General features: G+C 48.2%; 1 protein-coding gene across 1 annotated transcript; it reads left to right on the top strand.

The window, feature by feature from the left end:
* The first annotated feature begins 848 nt into the window (after positions 1–848).
* ETS2 (ETS proto-oncogene 2, transcription factor) lies at positions 849–18,851 on the top strand. Its single transcript, XM_012781772.2, has 10 exons — positions 849–1,081; positions 4,846–4,917; positions 7,671–7,782; positions 8,952–9,071; positions 9,448–9,648; positions 11,176–11,259; positions 12,557–12,778; positions 13,466–13,729; positions 15,560–15,678; positions 16,592–18,851. The coding sequence occupies exons 2-10, from the start codon at positions 4,846–4,848 to the stop codon at positions 16,805–16,807; spliced, it is 1,410 nt and encodes a 469-aa protein (XP_012637226.2). The 5' UTR covers positions 849–1,081; the 3' UTR covers positions 16,808–18,851.
* Positions 18,852–20,552: the final 1,701 nt, after the last annotated feature.

Here is a 20,552-nt window from a genome sequence, read left to right as displayed (position 1 = left end):
TTCAGAGTTGCCATGGAAACCGGGAACCCTGAGTTAGCGTTGAAGCCGGGACATTCCCGGAACTGAAACTGCAGTCCTTGAGATGCACCCGCTTTGAGTCCCGTGGCCTCTGAACTGGGCTTCGCTCTTTTATACCCATGTTCAGGAAGCTAAACTTCCCTGCAAAATACTGAGCATCGGATCTGAGTCTAAGCAGGAAATGCTCGCGTTATTCTAACACGGACTCCGGCGCCTTCTGATAAAAACGGGAACCGCAGGACGACGGGTGGTGGTTTGGACCGTGGGTTTGGGGGTCAGAGAAGCTCGGGTCTCAACCCTGAACTTTCCGGTAGTGCGATGAGGCGGGTTACCTCCCGAGAGGCTCGGTGCCCCGTGAAGCGGGAGCGACCACGCCCCGGGCAGCTGCGTAGACGCCCGCGGCGCGCCCAGCCGCACGCGCTGGGCGGCCGGGCCACGGCGCCCCGGGCTCCAGGGGGCGCCCTCCCGCGGGGCCCGGCGACCCGCGACCGGGGCGGGCAGGGCGCTGGGGCCTTTCGCGGCAGAATGAGCAGAAACCCGAAGTCCATCCGGGCGCCCAAGAACGCGGCCAGCGGCACCGGAGCGCCCCACTCCTCGGGCCCCGCGGGCCCCGGCGCCGTGGATGCCCCCGCCGTCCGCGCTCGCGGGCCCGCGGGCTGGGGTGCCGGGGTCCGAGCCGGGGGACACAGCCCGGGACAGCGCCCGCGGACCGAGCCGGGGACAGCCGGCGGCCGCGGAGCACCCGGCCGGAAGGAGCAGGCTCCGCCCCCGCCCCGCCCCGCGCCCTTCCCCCTCCTCCCCTCCCCTCCCCCCGCGCGCCTCCCCCGCTGCTGAAGAGCGCGGCGCGCAGGGGCCGGCCGCTTACTTCCTCCGGCGGCCGACGAGCGCGCGGTAGCCCGGCCCCGAGAGCCCGCAGCGGCCCTCCCGCGTCCGGCCTCCCGAGCGCCCCAGCCGGCCCGCGCCCTCGCCAGCCCGCGCCCGCACCAGCCCTCGCCAGCCCGCGCCCGGCGCGCCCCGAGGAGCCGCGGGCCCCGAGCAGTCGCCGCCGGCCCTGCGCGCAGCGGTGAGAGCGGGCCCCGCGGGCGCCCGGCGCGCGGCTCCGTCCCGGGAGGGCACGCGGACCCGGGCGGGGGCGCGGGCGTCCAGACCCCGGGCTTCTGCGGGCGCCCGGGGAGGGGGTGGAGGGTGGCGGCCGCGCGAGGACTCAGGGTCGCGCGTCGGAGCGCAGGTCCCCGGAGCGGCCCGGGCGGGCGGCGGGGGCGGGCCGGGCCCTGCGCGCCGGGGTGGCCGAGCGGCGGGCGGGCGGGCGGGCGCGCGGGCTGGTCTCGCTCGCTTTTGTTTATGGAAGGAGACGCGGGCCTGGTGGCGGGGCTGGGGGTCCTGCCGGTGTGCGCCCCGGGGACCTGGCTCCGCCAAGGGGGCGGCTGGGGGCGCAGGAGAGAGACGGTGTCCCAGGCGGCCCCGGCGTCGCCGGGCTCGGGGTGACTCGCGGGAGCGGCGCCGGCCCGGGGTTTGCGGGGCTCCCCGCGCCACGACAGCTGGAGGCCGCGGCTCGCGGCGACCCGGGCGCGGACACCTGCGCGGCCGGGGCTCGGCCCTGCGCGGGGCGCGGAGGGAGCGCGTCGGGAGCCCGTCGGGAGCGGGGGCCCGCGCGCGGGGCTGCTGCGGCGTTCGCGCTCGTAAGGCATTCGAACGAAGGGGCGGCCGTGAGCGTGTGCGGGTGCCGTTTGGGTTGTGTGTGCTATTTTATTTTCTTGTTTCCTAAGCGCAGGAAACCTTTCACGTTAGCCTGGACTCAGTTTCAAGGCAGCCTAAAATAGTAGCTGACGTGCTGCTTATTTAGAAAGTAAAGAAATGAGCAATCCCCTTTGGAGATGGGAGCAATTTATTTTAATTCACCAGCAAGAGATTATGTTTGTTCCATACGGTGGAAGCGCCTGTGGGTTATCGTCCGCCTGCCCACACCACCGCCAATCGGAGAGAAATCTCCACGTTGAGCTTTATTAAAATCCTGAGTAACACCACAGTACAGTAAACGTTCGCACCGTGTGTCCCGCAGGGAAATATTCAAGTACTCATTTCTGGGATTAGTCATTCATCTCTCTAACCTGATTGCTTTCAAAGCAAAAAAAAAAAAGCAGCAAACCAGCCTTCAAAAGTGTTAACAGGTTTTTGGTGGAGGTGTTTTGTGTGTGTGTGTGTGTGTTTCCAAATTTACCTAAATAAAAACCTGAGCTCTGATCTTACATAAGTGATTACTTGTTCCAGTAAGGGTACTGTTGGCAGGCAAATTCTCCTCGTTTTACAGTTTAACCGTTCTCAGCTCTTAACATTTCAGCCATTTTTCAAAAGCGGTGATCAGTCGGCCACAGGGGAAGGACCTAAACTTGAAATTGACTTTTGTGGGCAAACTTGGCTTGTCTACCACCTAACAAGCCATGTTGAGTAAAATAAGAAGCTTAAATTTGATTAGTTGTGTGTCTGCCTGAAACCATTTAGTAGTAGAGCATTTTAGTTCTTCGTGGTTTTTACAAAACTCATTAAAAGCTGGACAACAAAAGAATTCTATTCTGTAGCTAGTAATTACGGCTCTTTATGTGGGAGTGGTAGGCTGCCTTTTCTCCGGGTATTTGTACACAGAAGCGGGCGAAGCTTTTCCATTGCCTTCCACGAGTCCATTCTCTCTCTGCCCATCTCTGAGGAGCTGAAAGGCAGAATAAAGTCAGCAAGCGGCCTGCAGACCCAAGGAAGAGAAAGAGCTGACCCGTCCCGATCTGGATAGGTGATTGGCAACACCCAAGATGTCTATCATTTTAGCCTTCTGTTTGAAGCTTGTTTATTTATTTAATCAACAAGTGACAGGCCCCATTTCTCCTAGATGTGTGCCAACCTGGGAGCTCTAAGCTAAGGAGCATCTTGCATGGCAGAGGGTAGCATCTGGCCTAGTGACAGTTGTGTGCTCTCTGCGCCATCACAGTGTGGCAGGGAAGGGTTGATTTCGATCCTTCCCGGCGCAGTGCGGGCACTGAGGGTTGCCGACCATGCTCAACTGGGATTTGATCTCCGCCTTGCCTCGCAGTGGCCCCCGGTGGAAGCGTTGTGATCCTGGGCAGGTTACTCCACGTTCCTGGGCCTCAGTTAGTTGCCTCACTGTGAGAGGGTGTGACATCTACCCTCAGGGATGCAGGAAGATTCAGTGAGGTTGGGAGTGTGTGGTCCCCAGCACGGCGCTGGCTAGCTCTAGTGACTAGGCATTCTGGCAGGGGCAGCCATCAGTAGGAGGGAATATTGATTCTCTAGTGAATGTGGGGGACATAATCTGCCACGTGGAGATTCTGAACGAACGTGGCCACTTTTGATCCAGGACAGTCCCTCCTCTGTCCTCCCATGAGACTGTTATTGGCAGTGCTTACCATCCTCTGTTGTCTGGCCTGAGCTTCACCTGCACTCTGAGGGTTTTAACAGCCATTTCTGATGCCTCTTTCCTCCCCAGCTGCCTTTTAGCCAAGGGTGTGTGTGTGTGTGTGTGTGTGTGTGTGTGTGTGTGTGTGTGTGTGTGTGTGTGGTGGGGTTGTTCGAAGGTCTGGTTCAGCCATAATGTTGGTCATAAAGAGAAAACAGGAAAGCACAGACAGAAATAGCTCCGTGAGAATGTGGTATTTGCCACCTCCAGTAAGTTCTGTCAGTTGGACAGTGTTTTAATTCCTAAAAGTTCTTGGTTATAACAAACAGGTTGGGAGCCCAGCCTGGGACTAGAGGGGTTCCCCCTGGGGCTTTGCCACATCTAGGCCTGGAGTTCTGTAGCCCTGAAGCTGGGAGGGCGCGGGGCCTCAAGGTGAACGTTACTCTCATCTGTGCTAACCCAGGTTATAGGAAAGTGAGTTTTAGTCACTGTTTTTAAAACAATTGTAAAAATCTAGTGCTACTGTACAAATACCTTTTTTCCTTATTAATATATAACCTACCTAGCCAAACAATTACATTTTAAGTCACCAGATAATTTTTCAGTCTGTTACAGCATTGGCCCAATTGCAAGCCACATGTGATTTTAAATTTTCTAATAGCCACGTTAAAAATAGTAAAACAGATGAAAATTAGTTTGAGTGTACTTCACATTAACCTAATATGTTCAAAACACCATGTAAACATGCAGTAAATGTAAAAATTATTGAGGTATTTTCTCTACTAAATCTTTGAAATCTAGTGTGTATTTGTGGGTCCACACTAAACTAGCCACTTAGCAAGCTTTCGTTGGGCACATGTGACTGGCTGCCACACTGATCGGCGCGGGTCTCAAGACAGATCCCTACTTGGAATCACGTCTCTTGAAGAAATACACAGCGAAGCAACACACAGAGCCAGAAGTATTTTGAGCTGTATACTCAGAGCAGGGGGATCTGGAGCCAGGCAGCAGGGTTTGGTCTTAAGTTCTCCCTTTGATTCCCTCCCTGGGCCTGAGCCTCTCCCAGCTTGGAGAGGAGGGGGTGGGGGTGCCTCTGTGACTCTGGAACCCAGCCGGGGGAGGCCCTGAGCCACCAGCCAGAAAGTGACTTTATCTGTGCGTCTCACATCTAAATGGCTGGCGATTCCGTGGGGAATCGGCATTATTATTTAATTACCTAAATTGCATACCCCTTTGTTCTACTGAGACATGCCTTCCTCCAGAGACCTTTGGGAGGAAAGCCTTTGAAATAAGAATTCCCTGGCATCCAGCTTTGAATTACCTGTTAGCTCTAAACCTCCCTGTTGATGCCAGCAATGATGGCTTCTCGAAAATGTGCTTAATTTGTTGCTTCTTTGACTCTTCCTTCCTTTTTCTTTTTTAAGATGAATGATTTTGGGATCAAGAACATGGACCAGGTGGCCCCCGTGGCTAACGGTTACCGGGGGACCCTCAAGGTGAGTGAGTGAGTCTTAAAAGTTTTTTTTTTAAAAAATGGAAAACTTGATCTGTAGGAGAATAAACAATGGGTTGGGTCCCAGAAGACTGGTTCTAGCTCTGGCTCTTTAATTTGCTGGCTGTTTGACTCTAGACCGTTTGCTTTCTTGCTCTGGGCCTCAGTTTTCTAGTCTGTGGAATGGATATGTTGATGAGTGTTGTTCTACTTGTGCTCCAAGATATGTAACTATTTCATTCATACATGGTGAGGCCTTTGTAGTTTGTTTCTGAGGCTCCTTCCAAGGTGAAAATCCTGAGTTTCTCTATAAAACGGCTGGTGAGGCTATCCGTACTGCCTTTCCTGTCCACCCAAGGGTTTCCTCGAGGGAAGGGAAGGCTGTTTAAGAACTGAAATGAAAGGGCTTGGAAGAGGCAGACAGACCCAGCAGCTGCAGCTGCCATGAGAAGGGCCGGTGCCTGCGGTGTGGTGGTGTTAGTAGCCTGCTCTTAACTGTGCAGAGAACAAGCAGGCCTGTTTATATAAACCACAGAAACAATTTAAAGATGAAAGAGCCTTCTCTGCTGCGTACACAGATTTTATGTAGCTTCTATCATAATTCCTTTCGGGAACATTCTTTAGTTTAGCACAAACTGGTAATTTCCCATTTGCCTTCTCTACTTGTGACGGCAGGATTTGATTGTTTTCAGTGTTATGTCGTGAACATGTTTCAGAAACAGTGATTTAAGATTGGCCTCCTGGCCGGGCGTGGTGGCTCGCGCCTGTAATCCTAGCACTCTGGGAGGCCAAGGCCGGTGGGTCCTTTGAGCTCAGGAGTTAGAGACCAGCCTGAGCAAAAGTGAGACACCAGCTCTACTAAAAAAAAAAAAAAAAGAAAGAAAGAAATTAGCTGGACAACTAAAAAATATATATATATAAAAATTTAGCTGTGCATGCCTCTAGTCCCAGTTAACTCGGGAGGCTGAGGCAGGAGGATTGCTGGAGCCTAGGAGTTTGAGGTTGCTGTTAGCTAGGCTGACACCACTCTAGCCTGGGCAACAGAGTGAGACTTTTTCAAAAAAAATAAATAAATAAATAAGGCCTCCTTAGCATCTTGCACAGTGATGTTCTATGTCTGGTCTGTTATATTTTCCTTTGTAAGTCATTATTGAGGTTCTTTGTCTGGTGTAGCCCAAAGAGCCAAAACTTGGCACACACCTTTCTGGAGTTTTATAAAGGTCACCAAACTTCAGGCTAGCGAGTTATCTTGTTTGATTTGGCTAGACATTTTAAGTGTGGCAGAAACAGTGTAAGAACTTATGGTATTAAGTTGAAACCACACCCTTAAGAAAAAATCCTTGTATGAATTAAATTAAATCAGTGCTACCTATGTGATTTCTGGATATGGAGAAGAAATAGTTGTTGCTCAAATTGATGTGTTGAAATAAATACAAAGCACGGATTTGCATTGTTCTTTGGCTTCCTGGTTTTTTTTTTTAAAAAAAATTACAGTCAGGAAAGACATTTCTTAGTTGCATGGGCAATGCTGGTGGGAATTTTTAAAGTTTATGAGATGTTTTGCCAAAATTAGCTCTGCAATAAAGTAGTTTATGAATTCAGATGAGTATTCTGCGCTTGATTGCTTGGTGGGTCCCCATCCTGGATCCCAGGCAGTGGTCACCATTGTCTTGGCTTTCTTGGGCTGGGCTCCAACTGTAGTGCGTCAGTCATTGTTCTGCAATTCTAAAAAAGAAAGCACACAAACCAAATTTTATTTGTAGATGTGTTACACATTTTTTTATTGATGAGTCAACAGATGGGTCACTGTATTACACATAACATGGGATTTCCAGCTTATGTTGGAAAAATAAAACCTTTCTCCACTTTGTCCTCAGCCAGCTAAGCAATGATGAATCAAGATGTTCTTTGTCAATTAAATGAGCCTCACATTAAAGGCTAATTCTCTCATAAATGTTATGTGAGAAATCGACATAGTGTAAGGTTTTTGTCCTTGTATATAAGTTTATCACCTTTCCCCTCGATTGTAGATAGTTAAACTTTAAAGCTATTTGCTTTGCAAATCTTTCCCCTTAGTGGGTGATTTGGGGGCTTTCTTTTAATACACTTTTTATAAAATGAAACTTGTTAAAGCATTTTTTCATGTATTACTATTTTCTGAGCCCCTGGAATTGAGGAGGAAAAGCATCTCTAGTTTCAGTCAAGTTGTTTCATGATAAACATTTCAAAATAAATGCTTCCGAAGATAGAGTGGTTTATTTCATCATTTGATTTTCAGTTTTTATTCCGTTATTTGCCTTTTGCTTTAACTGCATTGCACTCAAACTGCTGCCTTGTCAGGGTCATTTTTCTTACACACAGCCTGATTGAATTTTTCTGCCGTGTGACAGGAGGGCCAGGCATTTGAAGAAGGGGTCTCATCTGAGGTTCCTTCTAGCACTGTTCCAAGATTCTGTTATTTTTAGATTTGTTTATTTAATTTATTGATTTAAGTGGATTAGGCCACTAAAATAAATGCCCAGTCATTCTGACTGTGAGGTCACTTAAATAATCCAGAGTAAAATGGAATAATTTTGGTCACTTTGACCATTTTAGAAGTCTGATTTGAGTAGTCAGTGGTTGATTCCATGCGTGGCTTCATAATCGCCAGTTTAGTCAGGATATGTCAGTAAGATTACCCATGGATCACTTTAAATATGGATAATTAAATAAGTTCTAATATTATATATTTGTTTTCTTTTGCATCTGTTTTTGCAGCGCCAGCCAGCCTTTGACACTTTCGATGGGTCCCTTTTTGCTGTTTTCCCCTCACTAAATGAAGAGCAAACACTCCAAGAAGTGCCAACAGGCTTGGATTCCATTTCTCATGGTAATTTGCTCCTTAGACTTGACAAGTGGTGCGTGATTTCCCTAAGTAGTTTAGTTAATAAAGAAATGACAGTTCCCAGGGACGAATGTTGATGTCTTGAATCTGTGGCATGAAGAGTCAGATGGATGTCCCGGACCTGGGAGGAGGCAGTTTTCTATTTGTGTGGCAATGGTGATTCTGTCTCCGTGCCAGCCGCACCCCAGTGAGCTGCTGTTAGTAAACTGCGGGGAACCCCTGAGATTTCCATTGTGGATGTTTTTCAACATTAGCAAACATCTCCCAGCTCTACTCTTGCAAAGCCTACAGAAAACAATGGACATTCAAATGCACCCCAGCTTTTAATTCTGGGTTCACATCATTAGTTACATCCTCTCCCCTGCCCAGAGTTTTGAGATAACACATTACTCTTTGTAATCCTTTTACCCTGTCTGTATTTATTTCTGTAATTCTTAATGTCATCGTTTATTCTTTTTAGAGGAATAGCACATCAGATAATGTCTCTGCAATTACTGTGGTAGAGTTAAATTAGTTGGAAACATTCCAGAGATTACTTTGCCATATGAAGTAGGTGCTAGAAAATACAGCCCGGAAAATTAATTAAAACACATGTGCTTGCATAAGCACAACATCCTGTGACAGTCATTTGTCATTCTTGAAATGGCTGAGGGTATCCAGAGATTGTTTTTCAATAAGAAGTGAAGGTGTGCTACTTTACAGTGCTGTAGGGTTCTTGTTGCGCTCAGGTCTCTGGCTGCTGCTCGGTTTCATGGAAGTAACTTCCAGTTGATACGTTTACAGTGCCTTTAAGCCTCTTGACTAAAAACCGTGCAATTCCTTTCATTGTCTAAACAAGTCTGTTTAAAACAGACTTAGAAATTTTACCTATGTGTAACTGCTTTATGAAGCCTTGCAAAATAGGGTTGTATTTAAATTTTTTTCATAAGCATAATTCTGAGATGTATTATTTCTCAATTTTAGTCAAAAAAAAGTTTTTCGTATCTGTACATTTTATATAATTATATATAAATACAGCATCTATTTTCCTTTAAGGATTCGTGATGTGGTTTGGGATCAAAATTGTTCTCTCCCCAATACTAGGGTTTCTCTCCCCGGTCCCTACCTGATGTTGTCAGCTTGAAGTCCTAATGCCCCCATGGGTTTCTTTGCAGACTCGAGCAGCTGCGAATTGCCTTTGTTAACTCCGTGCAGCAAGGCTGTGATGAGTCAGGCCTTAAAAGCTACCTTCAGTGGCTTCAAAAAGGAGCAGCGTCGCCTTGGCATTCCAAAGAGTAAGTACTGCTCCCGTGAGCCTGCGGAGGACTAGAAAAATGAATGTGACTGCGGTTTTCTGTTCCTGACTGATCTTTTAGGCTTTTGCTTGGAGTATCTTAGAAAGAGTAGCATCATCATTGTAGTGAACCTGAGCTGGTTTCTCTTTCAACCCAATCAGCTGACTTCATGACTTCATGTAGCGCTTGCTTGTGCCTATGTTAGAAGGAGTTGTTAGTGTCTTAGGGTTTGGCTGGGTCGTATCATGATGGTGTCTCGCTCATTTCATTGGTTCTGCTTTGCCTGGACTTAGTGAATAAATTAGGGGTGACTCTGGTCCCACTGCCTTCCCATGGTTTTCACTGTGTGCTCCGTCTTTCCTTGCCTCCTGCCAAGACCCTTGGCTGTGGAACGAGCAACAAGTATGCCAGTGGCTTCTCTGGGCAACCAACGAGTTCAGCCTGGTGAACGTCAATCTGCAGAGGTTCGGCATGAATGGCCAGGTGTTGTGCAACCTTGGCAAGGAGCGCTTTCTGGAGCTGGCACCTGACTTCGTGGGCGACATTCTCTGGGAACATCTGGAGCAGATGATCAAAGGTACCAGCTGTGCATGACTTGCGCCCTTGTCCAGGGTGAGCCGTGGCAGGGAAAAGTAATGATTGTTCTTCAACCTCACGGCTGGCATTTCAAATGGTACAGAGTAAATTGCCTCAAAATGCCACTCCAGTGAGTCAGATACGTGGCGGTGTTTATAGATTTGTATTCTACTTAAGTTTGTGTGTGTGTGTATGTGTGTGTTTAGCATCAAGTAGAGCCGCAAGGCAGTAGCCTTAGTCACTAAATCGTTCGCGATTGCCAGACTCTGTCATGGCAGTCCGCGTTGACTCAGATGTGTAGGCCAGCAGGAATTCCTATGTTTTGTGAGTTCACCTTGTAGAAACAAAAGAAATAAATCAGCTTTAATGAAAGGGAGCCTTTACTCCTTTACAGATAAAACTGTGAATTTTATGGTAAATTTTCCTAAGCCCAAAAGGAATCCAATAGAGATTTTGGGGGGGAATTTGTGTTTTTAAACAAGCAAGTAATTAATTGATGTATATTTACACACTGACATACACAGAAACTGGCTGTTGATCAATAAAAATTTCACCAAAGGTAGAGAAAGACTTGATTCAGAACTTAAAAGAGCCGTGAGACCAATGTTTAAAAATACAATTGAGTTAAACAAGAGACAAAGTTTCAGTGAGGACCATTTAAGTTAAAAAAAAAATAAGAAAACTAGCTTATTTGTTGAGTTCAGGGAAATATTCCTTACTTAATTGATTTTAAGCACACGTAGTCTCAACGTCTCCTGTAGACCCAGAATCTCAGAAAGACCTGGAGTTCAACTACCAGCATTTTAGTGATGGCTTCTGAGGGCCAGGGAAACTTCTTTTTAAAGACCCCCAAATTTTCCCTGGACTTGGACAAGTCACATCTAACAAATTTCTGGTGAGTCTGTTTTTTGCCACATTTGGGCCTGTTTTGCCATTACCTGGGCTCGTGAGTCTGTGTGTGCTTGGATTTGCGGGTCTACGCGCGGTTTGTGCTGTGTTCACGGTAGGCTCGGGGGACAGCCTTTTCCACTCTCAGAGTCCGTGGGCGCGTGTGTCCACCCTGCAGACTCCCACCGCAGAGAAGCCTTCGCCACACCCTGGGCAAACTGCCAGGGTTGGAAGCAGAGGGCCCTGAACCCTCATGGGGCAGGAACTGTGTCCATTTTATTAATCCCCTGGATTCCCAGTCTCTGACATAGAGACTTCATAAATATTTGACGACTTCTTGAATACATGAATGAATTAAACACACAATGTAGAGCTTCCAAATTTTGTGATAGAAGATTCAACTTTGCCAGTGACATCATTCATTTTGGAAAATTTATTCTGGTTACTAGAAAAAAAATGTGTTGCTGTCTCTAGTTCTTTGGAAAAGACATGCAGTGATGTGGAGCACCAAATGCATTTAGTCGCTCGGAAATAAGCAGATAACAGTAATTCAGAAAGCAAGTGTTTTCTTATAAGTAGTTTTTATTATCTGGCTTTGCTATCTTATGACTCCTGTGTCTTTTTTTTTTTTTTCTTTCAGAAAACCAAGAAAAGACAGAAGACCAATATGAAGAAAATTCACACCTCCACTCGGTTCCTCACTGGATTAACAGTAATACGTTAGGTCAGTCGCGTAGAGTCTGCCCTTAGGAGCTTGGTCTTAAGTTAGACTTAGACTCTCTAAGGGAGGCTCCTCTGGGGCCACCTGGACCCACACTGTCCCACGGAGTGGCCACACGTGGGTGTCAAGCTGCTGAGCAGTTGAAATGTGGCCCGTCCACATTGAGATGTGTAGTAAGAGTATAATATAATGCACACAGGATTTGGAAGTCCTAGTATGAAACAAAGAATGTAAAATACCTCCTTGATAATTCCGAACATTGATCACGTATTGAAATATAATTGTTGTGTTAGATCAAGTAAAATACCGTAAGAAAATTAACTTCACCTGTTTCTTTTTGCTTTTGTAATATGGCCACTAGAAAATTTTAAATCTCCTAAGTGGTTCATATGATCTTCCCATTGGTCAGTGCCGTTAGCTGTGGTCTAGGCAATTTATAGAGCAAGGAGCACAGATTGGAGTGAGCTGATTACTGTGGTCACCAGATGGTAATCTAGTGTAACCAACAAGAGGTGGCAGGCACAGAAAGTGTGTTGGGAGCCCCTGTAAGTTTGCAGTGAACTGAGGAGTTTGAAGAGCTGTCATGGAATCGGGAGCCTTCTGTTTGCTGGTACTGGGGAGGGCAGGCTGAGGGGTGGTCTGCCAGAGCCAGTGTGGGGTCATCGGAACACTGCGCTTTGGTGGCACTTTCTGCTTCCTCGCTGTCACAAGCTCCACCCTCTAGGCCAGGTGAAGCCTGTCCCTCCACCCTACCTTGAGGCTCGTTGCTCAGAAGGTCTTTCTAAATATGGTACAGTGGGAGACCCTCTGCTTGCCTGAGCCGGAGTCAAAGTAAGAGAGCTTCCTTCTGCCTCCAGAAAACGAGTTACTCCCTGATGGGGGAGAAGGAAGAAGATGGGCTTTTCATCAGAACACGGGGTTCCATGGCCCAGTTCTAGCTCCACACAAATCACATACTGTGTGACAGATGGCTTCGTCTCCCTAAACCTCGCAGCTAACGCCCAGTGAGCCCTGTCATTGTGAGGGACACACGAAAGCGCCAGAGCCACAGAAATATGCACACTGAGCCCTGCACCAGCCATCTTGGCAGTGGGCTTATTGGTTAAGCAGATGAGTGGTTTGGGAAGAAGAGGACTTGGTGACAAACTGCCCACGTCCTCACCGAGGCTTTGCAGAGGGCTGGAGTGTGCGTGCAGGGTGGTCGCTCGTGATTGGCTCCGAGGGGTTGATTTGCTCCGAGGGGTTGGTTGTCACGTTAATACTGACTTCAAGGACTGTGCTGTCCGATTGTGTGTTCCAGGTTTTGGCGTGGAGCAGGCGCCGTACGGCCTGCAGACGCAGAACTACCCTAAAGGCAGCCTCCTGGACGGCATGTGTCCCGCGTCGGTGCCCAGCATGCTCAGCTCCGAGCAGGAGTTTCAGGTGTTCCCCAAATCTCGGCTCGACCCCGTCAGCATCAGCTACTGCTCCCTCAGGCAGGACTTCCCGGCCGGCAACTTGAGCTTGCTCGCCAACAGTTCCGGTAAGATAGGAAGCATCTTTCAGCCGTTGGGTTGATTCTGAGAGCTGCTGTCAGACAGCGATGATGAACTTTTTAATCGGCGAGTCCTGTTCTCGGCCTTTGGAGGAGGTCAAGGCACTGGCCTGCCTTCCCAGCGCCTTTCCAACAAGCACACGCCTAGCGTGCTTCTCGCGCCGGTCTGGGCCCTGCACATGTTGAGTGAACAAGGCACGGCCTTGTTCTTGGGGCCAGATTCCTCCACCCAATGAAAGGAGTATTTTTTGGAGACTGTGCAGGAATGTGACAGATTTCCTTTTATGGAGTGGTGACATATATACGGTACACAAGTAAGTCTCAGGCCGTACAACTGGTTGGACGTGTGCATGTATGTCCAGCAGTATAAGAGCCGTCTAGATGGATACGGAGAACTTTCTGGCAGCCCAGAGGCTGCTGCATACCCACCCCAAAAGGAAACCATTCTTACTTTTATCATCATGGATTAGTTTTTGCTGCTCTCGAACGGCATGTAGATGGGATCTGCAGTGTGTTTTCTTTTGGGTTTGTCATTTGATCATCGTTAGGTCTGACATTCATCTGGGGGCACTGCGGGCGGTCAAGCCCAAGACCACCCTGCAGTTAGTGCTCAGCAGCCCTGGCCTGTTTCCGTGCCTGGGGGAGTCACAGCATACGCTTGGTTGTCTTTGCCAGGGAAGCCCAAAGACCACGACTCCTCCGAGAACGGCGCCGACAGCTTTGAGAGCTCGGACTCGCTGCTGCAGTCCTGGAGCAGCCAGTCGTCCTTGCTGGATGTGCAGAGGGTGCCTTCCTTTGAGAGCTTCGAAGACGACTGCAGCCAGTCTCTCTGCCTCAATAAACCGACCATGTCCTTCAAGGATTACATCCAAGAGAGGAGCGACCCAGTGGAGCAAGGCAAACCAGTTATTCCTGCAGCTGTGCTGGCCGGCTTCACGGGTAAGTGTGCCACGCCAGGAGCCTGGCCACCCGGTCTCCCGAGTCCTGTCCCCTGTTTCATGCCTGGCCACAGCACCGTGTCTACCGAGGGTGTTTCTAGGTGAGGCGCGCTGTGTCCACACTCCGCATTTTATATGTGGCTCGCTGGACCCCTGAATTCTAAAAGGGCCAACCTTGCAGGAATTGTCACGTACACAGAGCCCGGTGGAGTGATGAGATGGACAGGCTGCTCCTCCACCTGGGTGTTCTACAGAGGAGGAGGCACAGAGGACACGGCCCAGGGAGTCTTCAGCCCTGACTCACCCACTCCAGGAATGTCAGAGAATGCCATTTGGCGCAGGGAGGGGCTGCAGAGCTGGCCTCTAATAATATGAGCACTGTTTACCTTTTCTTGCTTCTAAAATCCATATACTCTTATTTTTAAGGTTTGGGTGAGAGCTATTCTAGGCAGGGTACAAATATTAAAGCTGTTTTTAGAACCAGATATTTCCAGTGCTTTGGCACAAATACCTAAGACTCATTGTTTTCATTGCTTTCTGTGTCCTTAAATGTGCTTTTTTTTTTATTATTATTTTTTGGCCCCATAATCTGACCATATGGAGCCACTGTGGATTAAGAAAATATAACTACTTAAAAAAATCTGATAGGTTAAAATAAGGATGCTTAGGTATTCATTTTTTTTTTTTTTGGTCTAAAAAAACGTGTGTTAATGTATTCAAATACACATGAGTGTTTGAAAACTATTATAGTTTTCATACGCAGAAGTTCCAGGCCTGCTTAGGAAACAAACAGCCGTGGCATTGGTGTTTCCATTTTAACAGTAAATGTTCTTTGCCCTTTCTGGGCGCCAGCTCTGCGTGGTTAGCTCGGCGTGTGGTCTGTAGTCCCTGGGACAGCCCGGCATGGGGTGACGTGAACCCATTTTACAGATGGGGACCTGGCTCAGAGATAGACAGCCTTCTGTGGCCACACGGCTCCAGTCCTGGAACGCCTGTGCTCTGCGCTTTGGAGCAAGGCTGCGTAGGTGACAGCCGCTGCGTTTTGAGGGCAGAGCTTTCTGGTGGAAAGAGACTGGGCTCGGGGTCGGAAGATCATCCAGGCTCTTCGCCCCTTCGCAGTGACGGGCGAGTGATCCAGGACCGGGCAGGCACCCGTCCTCCGAGTCGTGTTGTCCTCACTGCGAAAGCAGGGCTGTGACGACGCCTGCCTCCCACGGCGGCCGCTCTAAGTGCCAATCGAGAAGAGGCCCGGGAGAGGCACTTGGCAGGCCCTCGGCCGGGCAGAGGCTGTGAGGCAACGGGTCTTGCCCCATGTGGCTCTTGAGTAAACTGGGCCATTAGGCAATTCACACACAGTCACTTGGCAGGGCCGCGGCAGCACGGATCCCACGATGACGCGCCTCTCTCTTTCCGTGATGAAATAGAAGCTCCTTCGGCTGCCCCCATCCCGCCCCACCGGGTGCTGCCAGAAATAAACCGAGAGGCTGTTCACAGGAGGGACGATTAAACAGGGCGGGGAATTTAAATGCCAAGGGTTGGTGGCCCCCAGACTTTCTTCCAGAAAGGACAAACCCAGCAGTGGAGGGAAAGAGTGCCGTGGCCAAACGGCCCTCTTTTCCAGGCGTGGGGGGTGGGGGGAAGAACCCGTGTTTGGCGTGCAGTCCCAGCCCGTGTCGCCGACACCTTAGCTCCACTTTCACGTCGAAACCCCTTTCAGAGAGTGTGGCCTACGTTCTTCAGCCAGCTTGTTTAGTAACTAGGACGGCAAAGCCTTGCTTTTGGATTTTGAGTCTATGGAAAGGTATAATAAAGTGTCTCCCTCTCCCTGCAGGAAGCGGACCTATTCAGCTGTGGCAGTTTCTCCTGGAGTTGCTCTCAGACAAATCCTGCCAGTCGTTCATTAGCTGGACAGGGGACGGCTGGGAGTTCAAGCTTGCTGACCCCGACGAGGTATGGCCGGAGCTCTGGGGGATCTCTGGGCTCCAAAACCTGACTCCTCTCGTTGGGTTCCAAAATTCAGTTCTGTGGGTACAAGAAGGGATTCCTGAATCCAGTGAGAATCTTTTTATATGAGTGTTGGGGAAAGTGGAGGTAGTGGCATTGCTTTGCTGATAAATGTACCCACGTGCATGGACCTCACCAGACGTCCCTGTCTTGGTCTCTTGTCTGATCAAAAAGCCCACACTACAAACTAAGGTTCTTTCCGACCATCTGAAAGTGCTTTAGGAAGTTTGCCATTGTTGAGGGGACGAGTCTCCTAGTTAGCCCCCAGCCAGCTGCTGACTTCGTGCTTCTTGGCTGAGCTCCGCAGAGCCAGCAGCAGCCCCGGAGGCCCCGGCGGGAGGGGAAGGCTGAGGACAGATGAGATAGCAGCCACTCCAGGACAGCACTAGAGAAGCCCTTGGTCTCTGGCACCGTGGAGTGTAATCTGTCACTTCCCAAGTCCCTTGAGAAACAAGCATTGAGGAATGACTATGTCACACAGCTCAGAATCCCGTTCAGCAGCTGTTAACTATAGTAGTTAGAACCCAGGAGGGTGGGTGGCACTCGCAGTCCCCTTGTCTCGGGGGCCTCCCGGCTCTGAACCCCTGGCTCCCAGGAGGTTTTGCTGAGACAGAGCAGGAGGCAGGGAGCAGGGGCCTCTGTCCCCAGAGTTCTCTCCCGTGTGCAGAGAAACAGCCGAGGGACACAGTGTCCCTGGTGAACCTGTTAAAAGACAGGTTGGACCTCCTGTGGACCTTTTGTGGTTGTCAAGCCCTCTGGGGTGAGCACGCACCAGAGTCGCGTCAGGGGGGAAAGATCGTTCGCTTTTTCTTCATTGACCAAATTGAGCCTAACTCTTCTCCATCCGTGTCGACCCAAGGTGGCCCGCCGGTGGGGAAAGAGGAAAAATAAGCCCAAGATGAACTACGAGAAGCTCAGCCGGGGCTTGCGCTACTATTACGACAAGAACATCATCCATAAGACGTCAGGGAAGCGCTATGTTTACCGCTTCGTGTGCGACCTCCAGAACTTGCTGGGGTTCACGCCCGAGGAACTGCACGCCATCCTGGGCGTCCAGCCTGACACGGAGGACTGAGGTCCCCGGGGCCACCCTGAGCCGGCCCCAGGCCCGTGGACTGTGAGCGGGAAGCTCATCTTGACTGACTGCTCCAAGGACGCAGGGAAGGCGGGTTTGAATATGTCCAGGAGGTCGCCAAGAAGCCACGGCCTCTTTCATCCCAAACCTTGCCTCTCGACGGGGCTGTCTCTGCCGTGGCAGAGTCAGCACAGCTGCTGAGCGTGACGTGCAGGTGCTGCTCACCTTCCTCTTCGGGGAGGGCGGTGGAGGCCGCGGCGCGGGGAGCCATCCGGCTCCAGCCTGGCCGTGGGGCGGGACGGTGCTGGCTGTTGGAGACTTTCAAAGGAGCGAGCTGTCATGGACATGGGCAAATTTTCTTTTGCCTTTTGCAACCAAGAACAGCAAACCCAAAAGCTGCCTCTTTGTTCGAGAGGAGTAGGAGGATGGGAAGGAAACAACCATGCCATTTCAGAATTTAGTTTGTATATATTATTATAATCTTATAATTGTCCTCAGAATCCTTTAACAGTACTATTTAACAAAAATTGTATATTGTAATTTAAAATAATTATATAACTGTATTTGAAGTAAGAATGCAGACATCCAATGTTTTATTTCATTTTTCAGTAGCACATAACGGCATTTTACAAAGATTTAATCTGCCAAGTGCAGACTAAGAAAAGTAAAGTGTGTATTTACATTTAATATACCTGCAGGAATAAGATCGAAGACAGGTAATCCCTGCTTTTTGTGTTTCGTGGATTTTTTGCCTTGGTTATCTGGCAAGGACTTTCCTTGTACATTTGGGAATTTTTACAAGAAACCTAATGTTATTATCGGGGGGTACATCTGGCCTCTCTGCTTTCTTCTTTAATTGTAAAGCAAAAGCTATAAAGCAGTATTTTTCTTGACAAATGGCATATGTTTTCCACTTCTGTGCATGCCTTTAAAGCCAGTTTGTACACAAAGCATATTTTATTTTTTAGTGTAACTGTTTCCCCAGCAACTCACCTCTCCTGACCAACCAGCCATTTCCTTCCTGTGCCCCAAGTTATTCTGTAGGATTAAAATAAGAATACTATTTTTGGAAATATGCGACTCCTTTTCAGAGATCAGGAGGGATTTATGTAGCAGCTATTTTTACTGCAAAAGTAATTCACTGGAGAAAAAAAAAGTAATTTGTAAGAAAGCTTTATTTTTATCTCAGCTCCATGTAAAATGAAACGTATTATACAGAGCTGAGGACGGGGGTGGGGCAGGGTCTTCATTAAACCTCTTGAGCAAAGCACCATTTGTCCGTCTTTGTTCACCTGTTGTGTCTCAGACTGTCCGGATAGCCCGCTGCCCTTTTCTGCTCTGTGTCACAGCAAGAGCTTTTTTTGTTTTTCCTTATTTTCTTGGACATAGAATACCCAGAGGCACAGAGAGGGTACACAGATGGGAAAGAGTGCATTGGGGTCATTCATTTGGAGAAAGTGTTTTGATGGAGATAAGAGACTTTTGCAGTTGAGTCGTGTATTCCTGGCCTTCATACATGATCCAGTCAAGTTGGCTTCAAAGCCAGGTAGGCTTTTCCTACTTACTAGCAGTGTGGCCTTGGACCAGTGGCTGGGCTGAGGTATCTGAAGTTAGTGTCATGTGATGAGACTGAGAAATCGGGTGGCAGGGCCAGCTGGGGAGCACAGCCAGGACTGGGACCACTCGGCCAAAATACCCACAGAAGACAGTTCCCAGTATATTTAAGCACAGGATGTTTTTCTCAAGTGGGACCTATTTATCACTTGGACATCTGTTTATAATATAAACAGACATGTGACCGGGAACATCTTGTAGCCGGAAGAAATCATGGCCATCGTCTCATTTTATGTGAGGTTGAACTGCATGAAATTGCCAGACTGGGTTTTTATGTACAAAGATGGCAGTTTCATGGGGTTCAGTCTAATAGTTACGGGAACCGAAGTCCTTATAAACCTTTGGCATGATAATGAACAGATCTGCAGTATAAAATGTTTGTAACTCCGCCTTTTCTTTCTCGAATAATAAAGTATTTTGTTTATACAAACTCCTTGTAAGATTCCTGGTTTTTCCTCCCCACCCCCGGCATGAGGAGGAGTGGGGGGTATTTTAACAAGATCCCTTGTCTGCCCGAAACTTGACCTCACTGAGAGCCAAATCTCTGTTTCACTGATTTCACACACGGGTTACCTAGAAACCACACCCACGCTGGAAGCGTCCCTCAGCCCTTCCTGAAGGAATTCTCAAAAAGTGCTCCTTTAAGAAAGGATTATAATAGCAAGACGAAGGTGTCTTTGCCAGAGATAACTGAGGAAGAGAGTTTAAGGTACTGTATTAAGCATAAAAAGGACTTGAGGTTTAAGCACTTCTGTGATTAAGGCCACAGCCCTCCAAGTCCCCTCAGTGGAGTTCTGACATTGGTGAGGTCACTTACCAGAGAGGGGCGCGATTATGGTCTTAGGACGCCTGTTCTCAAACTCGTTCTCAGAACTCCTTTTTGCACTTTGCAAAGTTAGTGAGGTCGCCAAAAAGCTTATGTGGGTTGCACCCAGTGGGGGCTGAAGCCAGCTCCTACCGGCTCACGGCACATGGCTCTTCCCAACTCCACGTCGGCGATGTGAATTTGAAATGGATCGTGATACCCTGGGAATTAGCAAACACTACAAGTCAGGGCGTTCATTCCCTGGGGTGGGGGGTGGGGGGTTTGTTAAACATTTACCACTGGTCATGGCTATCAAAGGTTACCATATTAGAAATTAAGACAAGTCTTAGGATGTTAATTCATTTAAAATATACATTAGCATAAACAGCAGTTTTTTCTTATAAGAATTCTCTCTTTTAAAAGTTAGCATGGTATCGTTTCACAGGTTTGCAGATCTCTTCAATGTCTGTTTTAGTAGAAGAGAGTGGGATTCTACCTGTTCTGCATTCAGTCTGTTCTGATATATTTTCATTGTGTGTATATATATGAAGAAACTGGCCTACCTAACACAGATTTATAATTGAAACAAGAAGGGTATTTAACAGCTGTTTCAGATAATTGTGGATATTCTTTTACACTATGCCAAAACTTAACAAATGGTGATTTCTTCATTGCAATTGGGTTATGAAACCTTATCAATAAACGTTCCTATGGTTATGTTAAATTCCATTGGTCTGTCTTGCACTTTGCAAGGATCACTTACCCATGTGTGATTTTGTAACATCATGCTTTGGTCATTTGGACAAAATATTGCTTCAAAATGTTGACGCAGCTCAATGCACAATATTAAACAATTGCATCTGCGAATGTCACCACGAATCACATCAGAAAAGTACTAGGAAGCTATAAAGCTCGAGGTGGATACAAATTTTCAAAAATTCAAATTTTCACTTGAAAGCTCAAATTTTATCATTGACAACAAATGTTCCTAGGTTGCTTACTTTGAGGTGACAGGCTCTTTTCAGTTATTTTTGAAGAAATACCAGCCAAATAACCCAGTCTGAGTAAATGTAATTCGTCAGTTGTTCTTGCAGGTAAATAGGGTATTCATGAACAAGGAGTGGATAGTTTAGCTTGCAACTCAGATGCACGACTGCATTTCCTTGGGACAAGAGCCAAGCTTCAGTATACAGCAGAAGTTCTCCACATGCTCTTTCCATTTTATTGCACAAAAATTAAAATGATGTGTGTTCTGTTAATAAAATTAGTTTGTATTGCTTCATCAAGGACATTCTTTGTTACAGAATATATGCAATTGAAAAAAAA

The sequence above is a fragment of the Microcebus murinus genome, chromosome 1, assembly GCF_040939455.1.
Source record: "Microcebus murinus isolate Inina chromosome 1, M.murinus_Inina_mat1.0, whole genome shotgun sequence".
In the NCBI taxonomy this organism is placed as follows: Eukaryota; Metazoa; Chordata; class Mammalia; order Primates; family Cheirogaleidae; genus Microcebus; species Microcebus murinus.
This window is presented reverse-complemented; position numbering and strand designations above follow the sequence as displayed.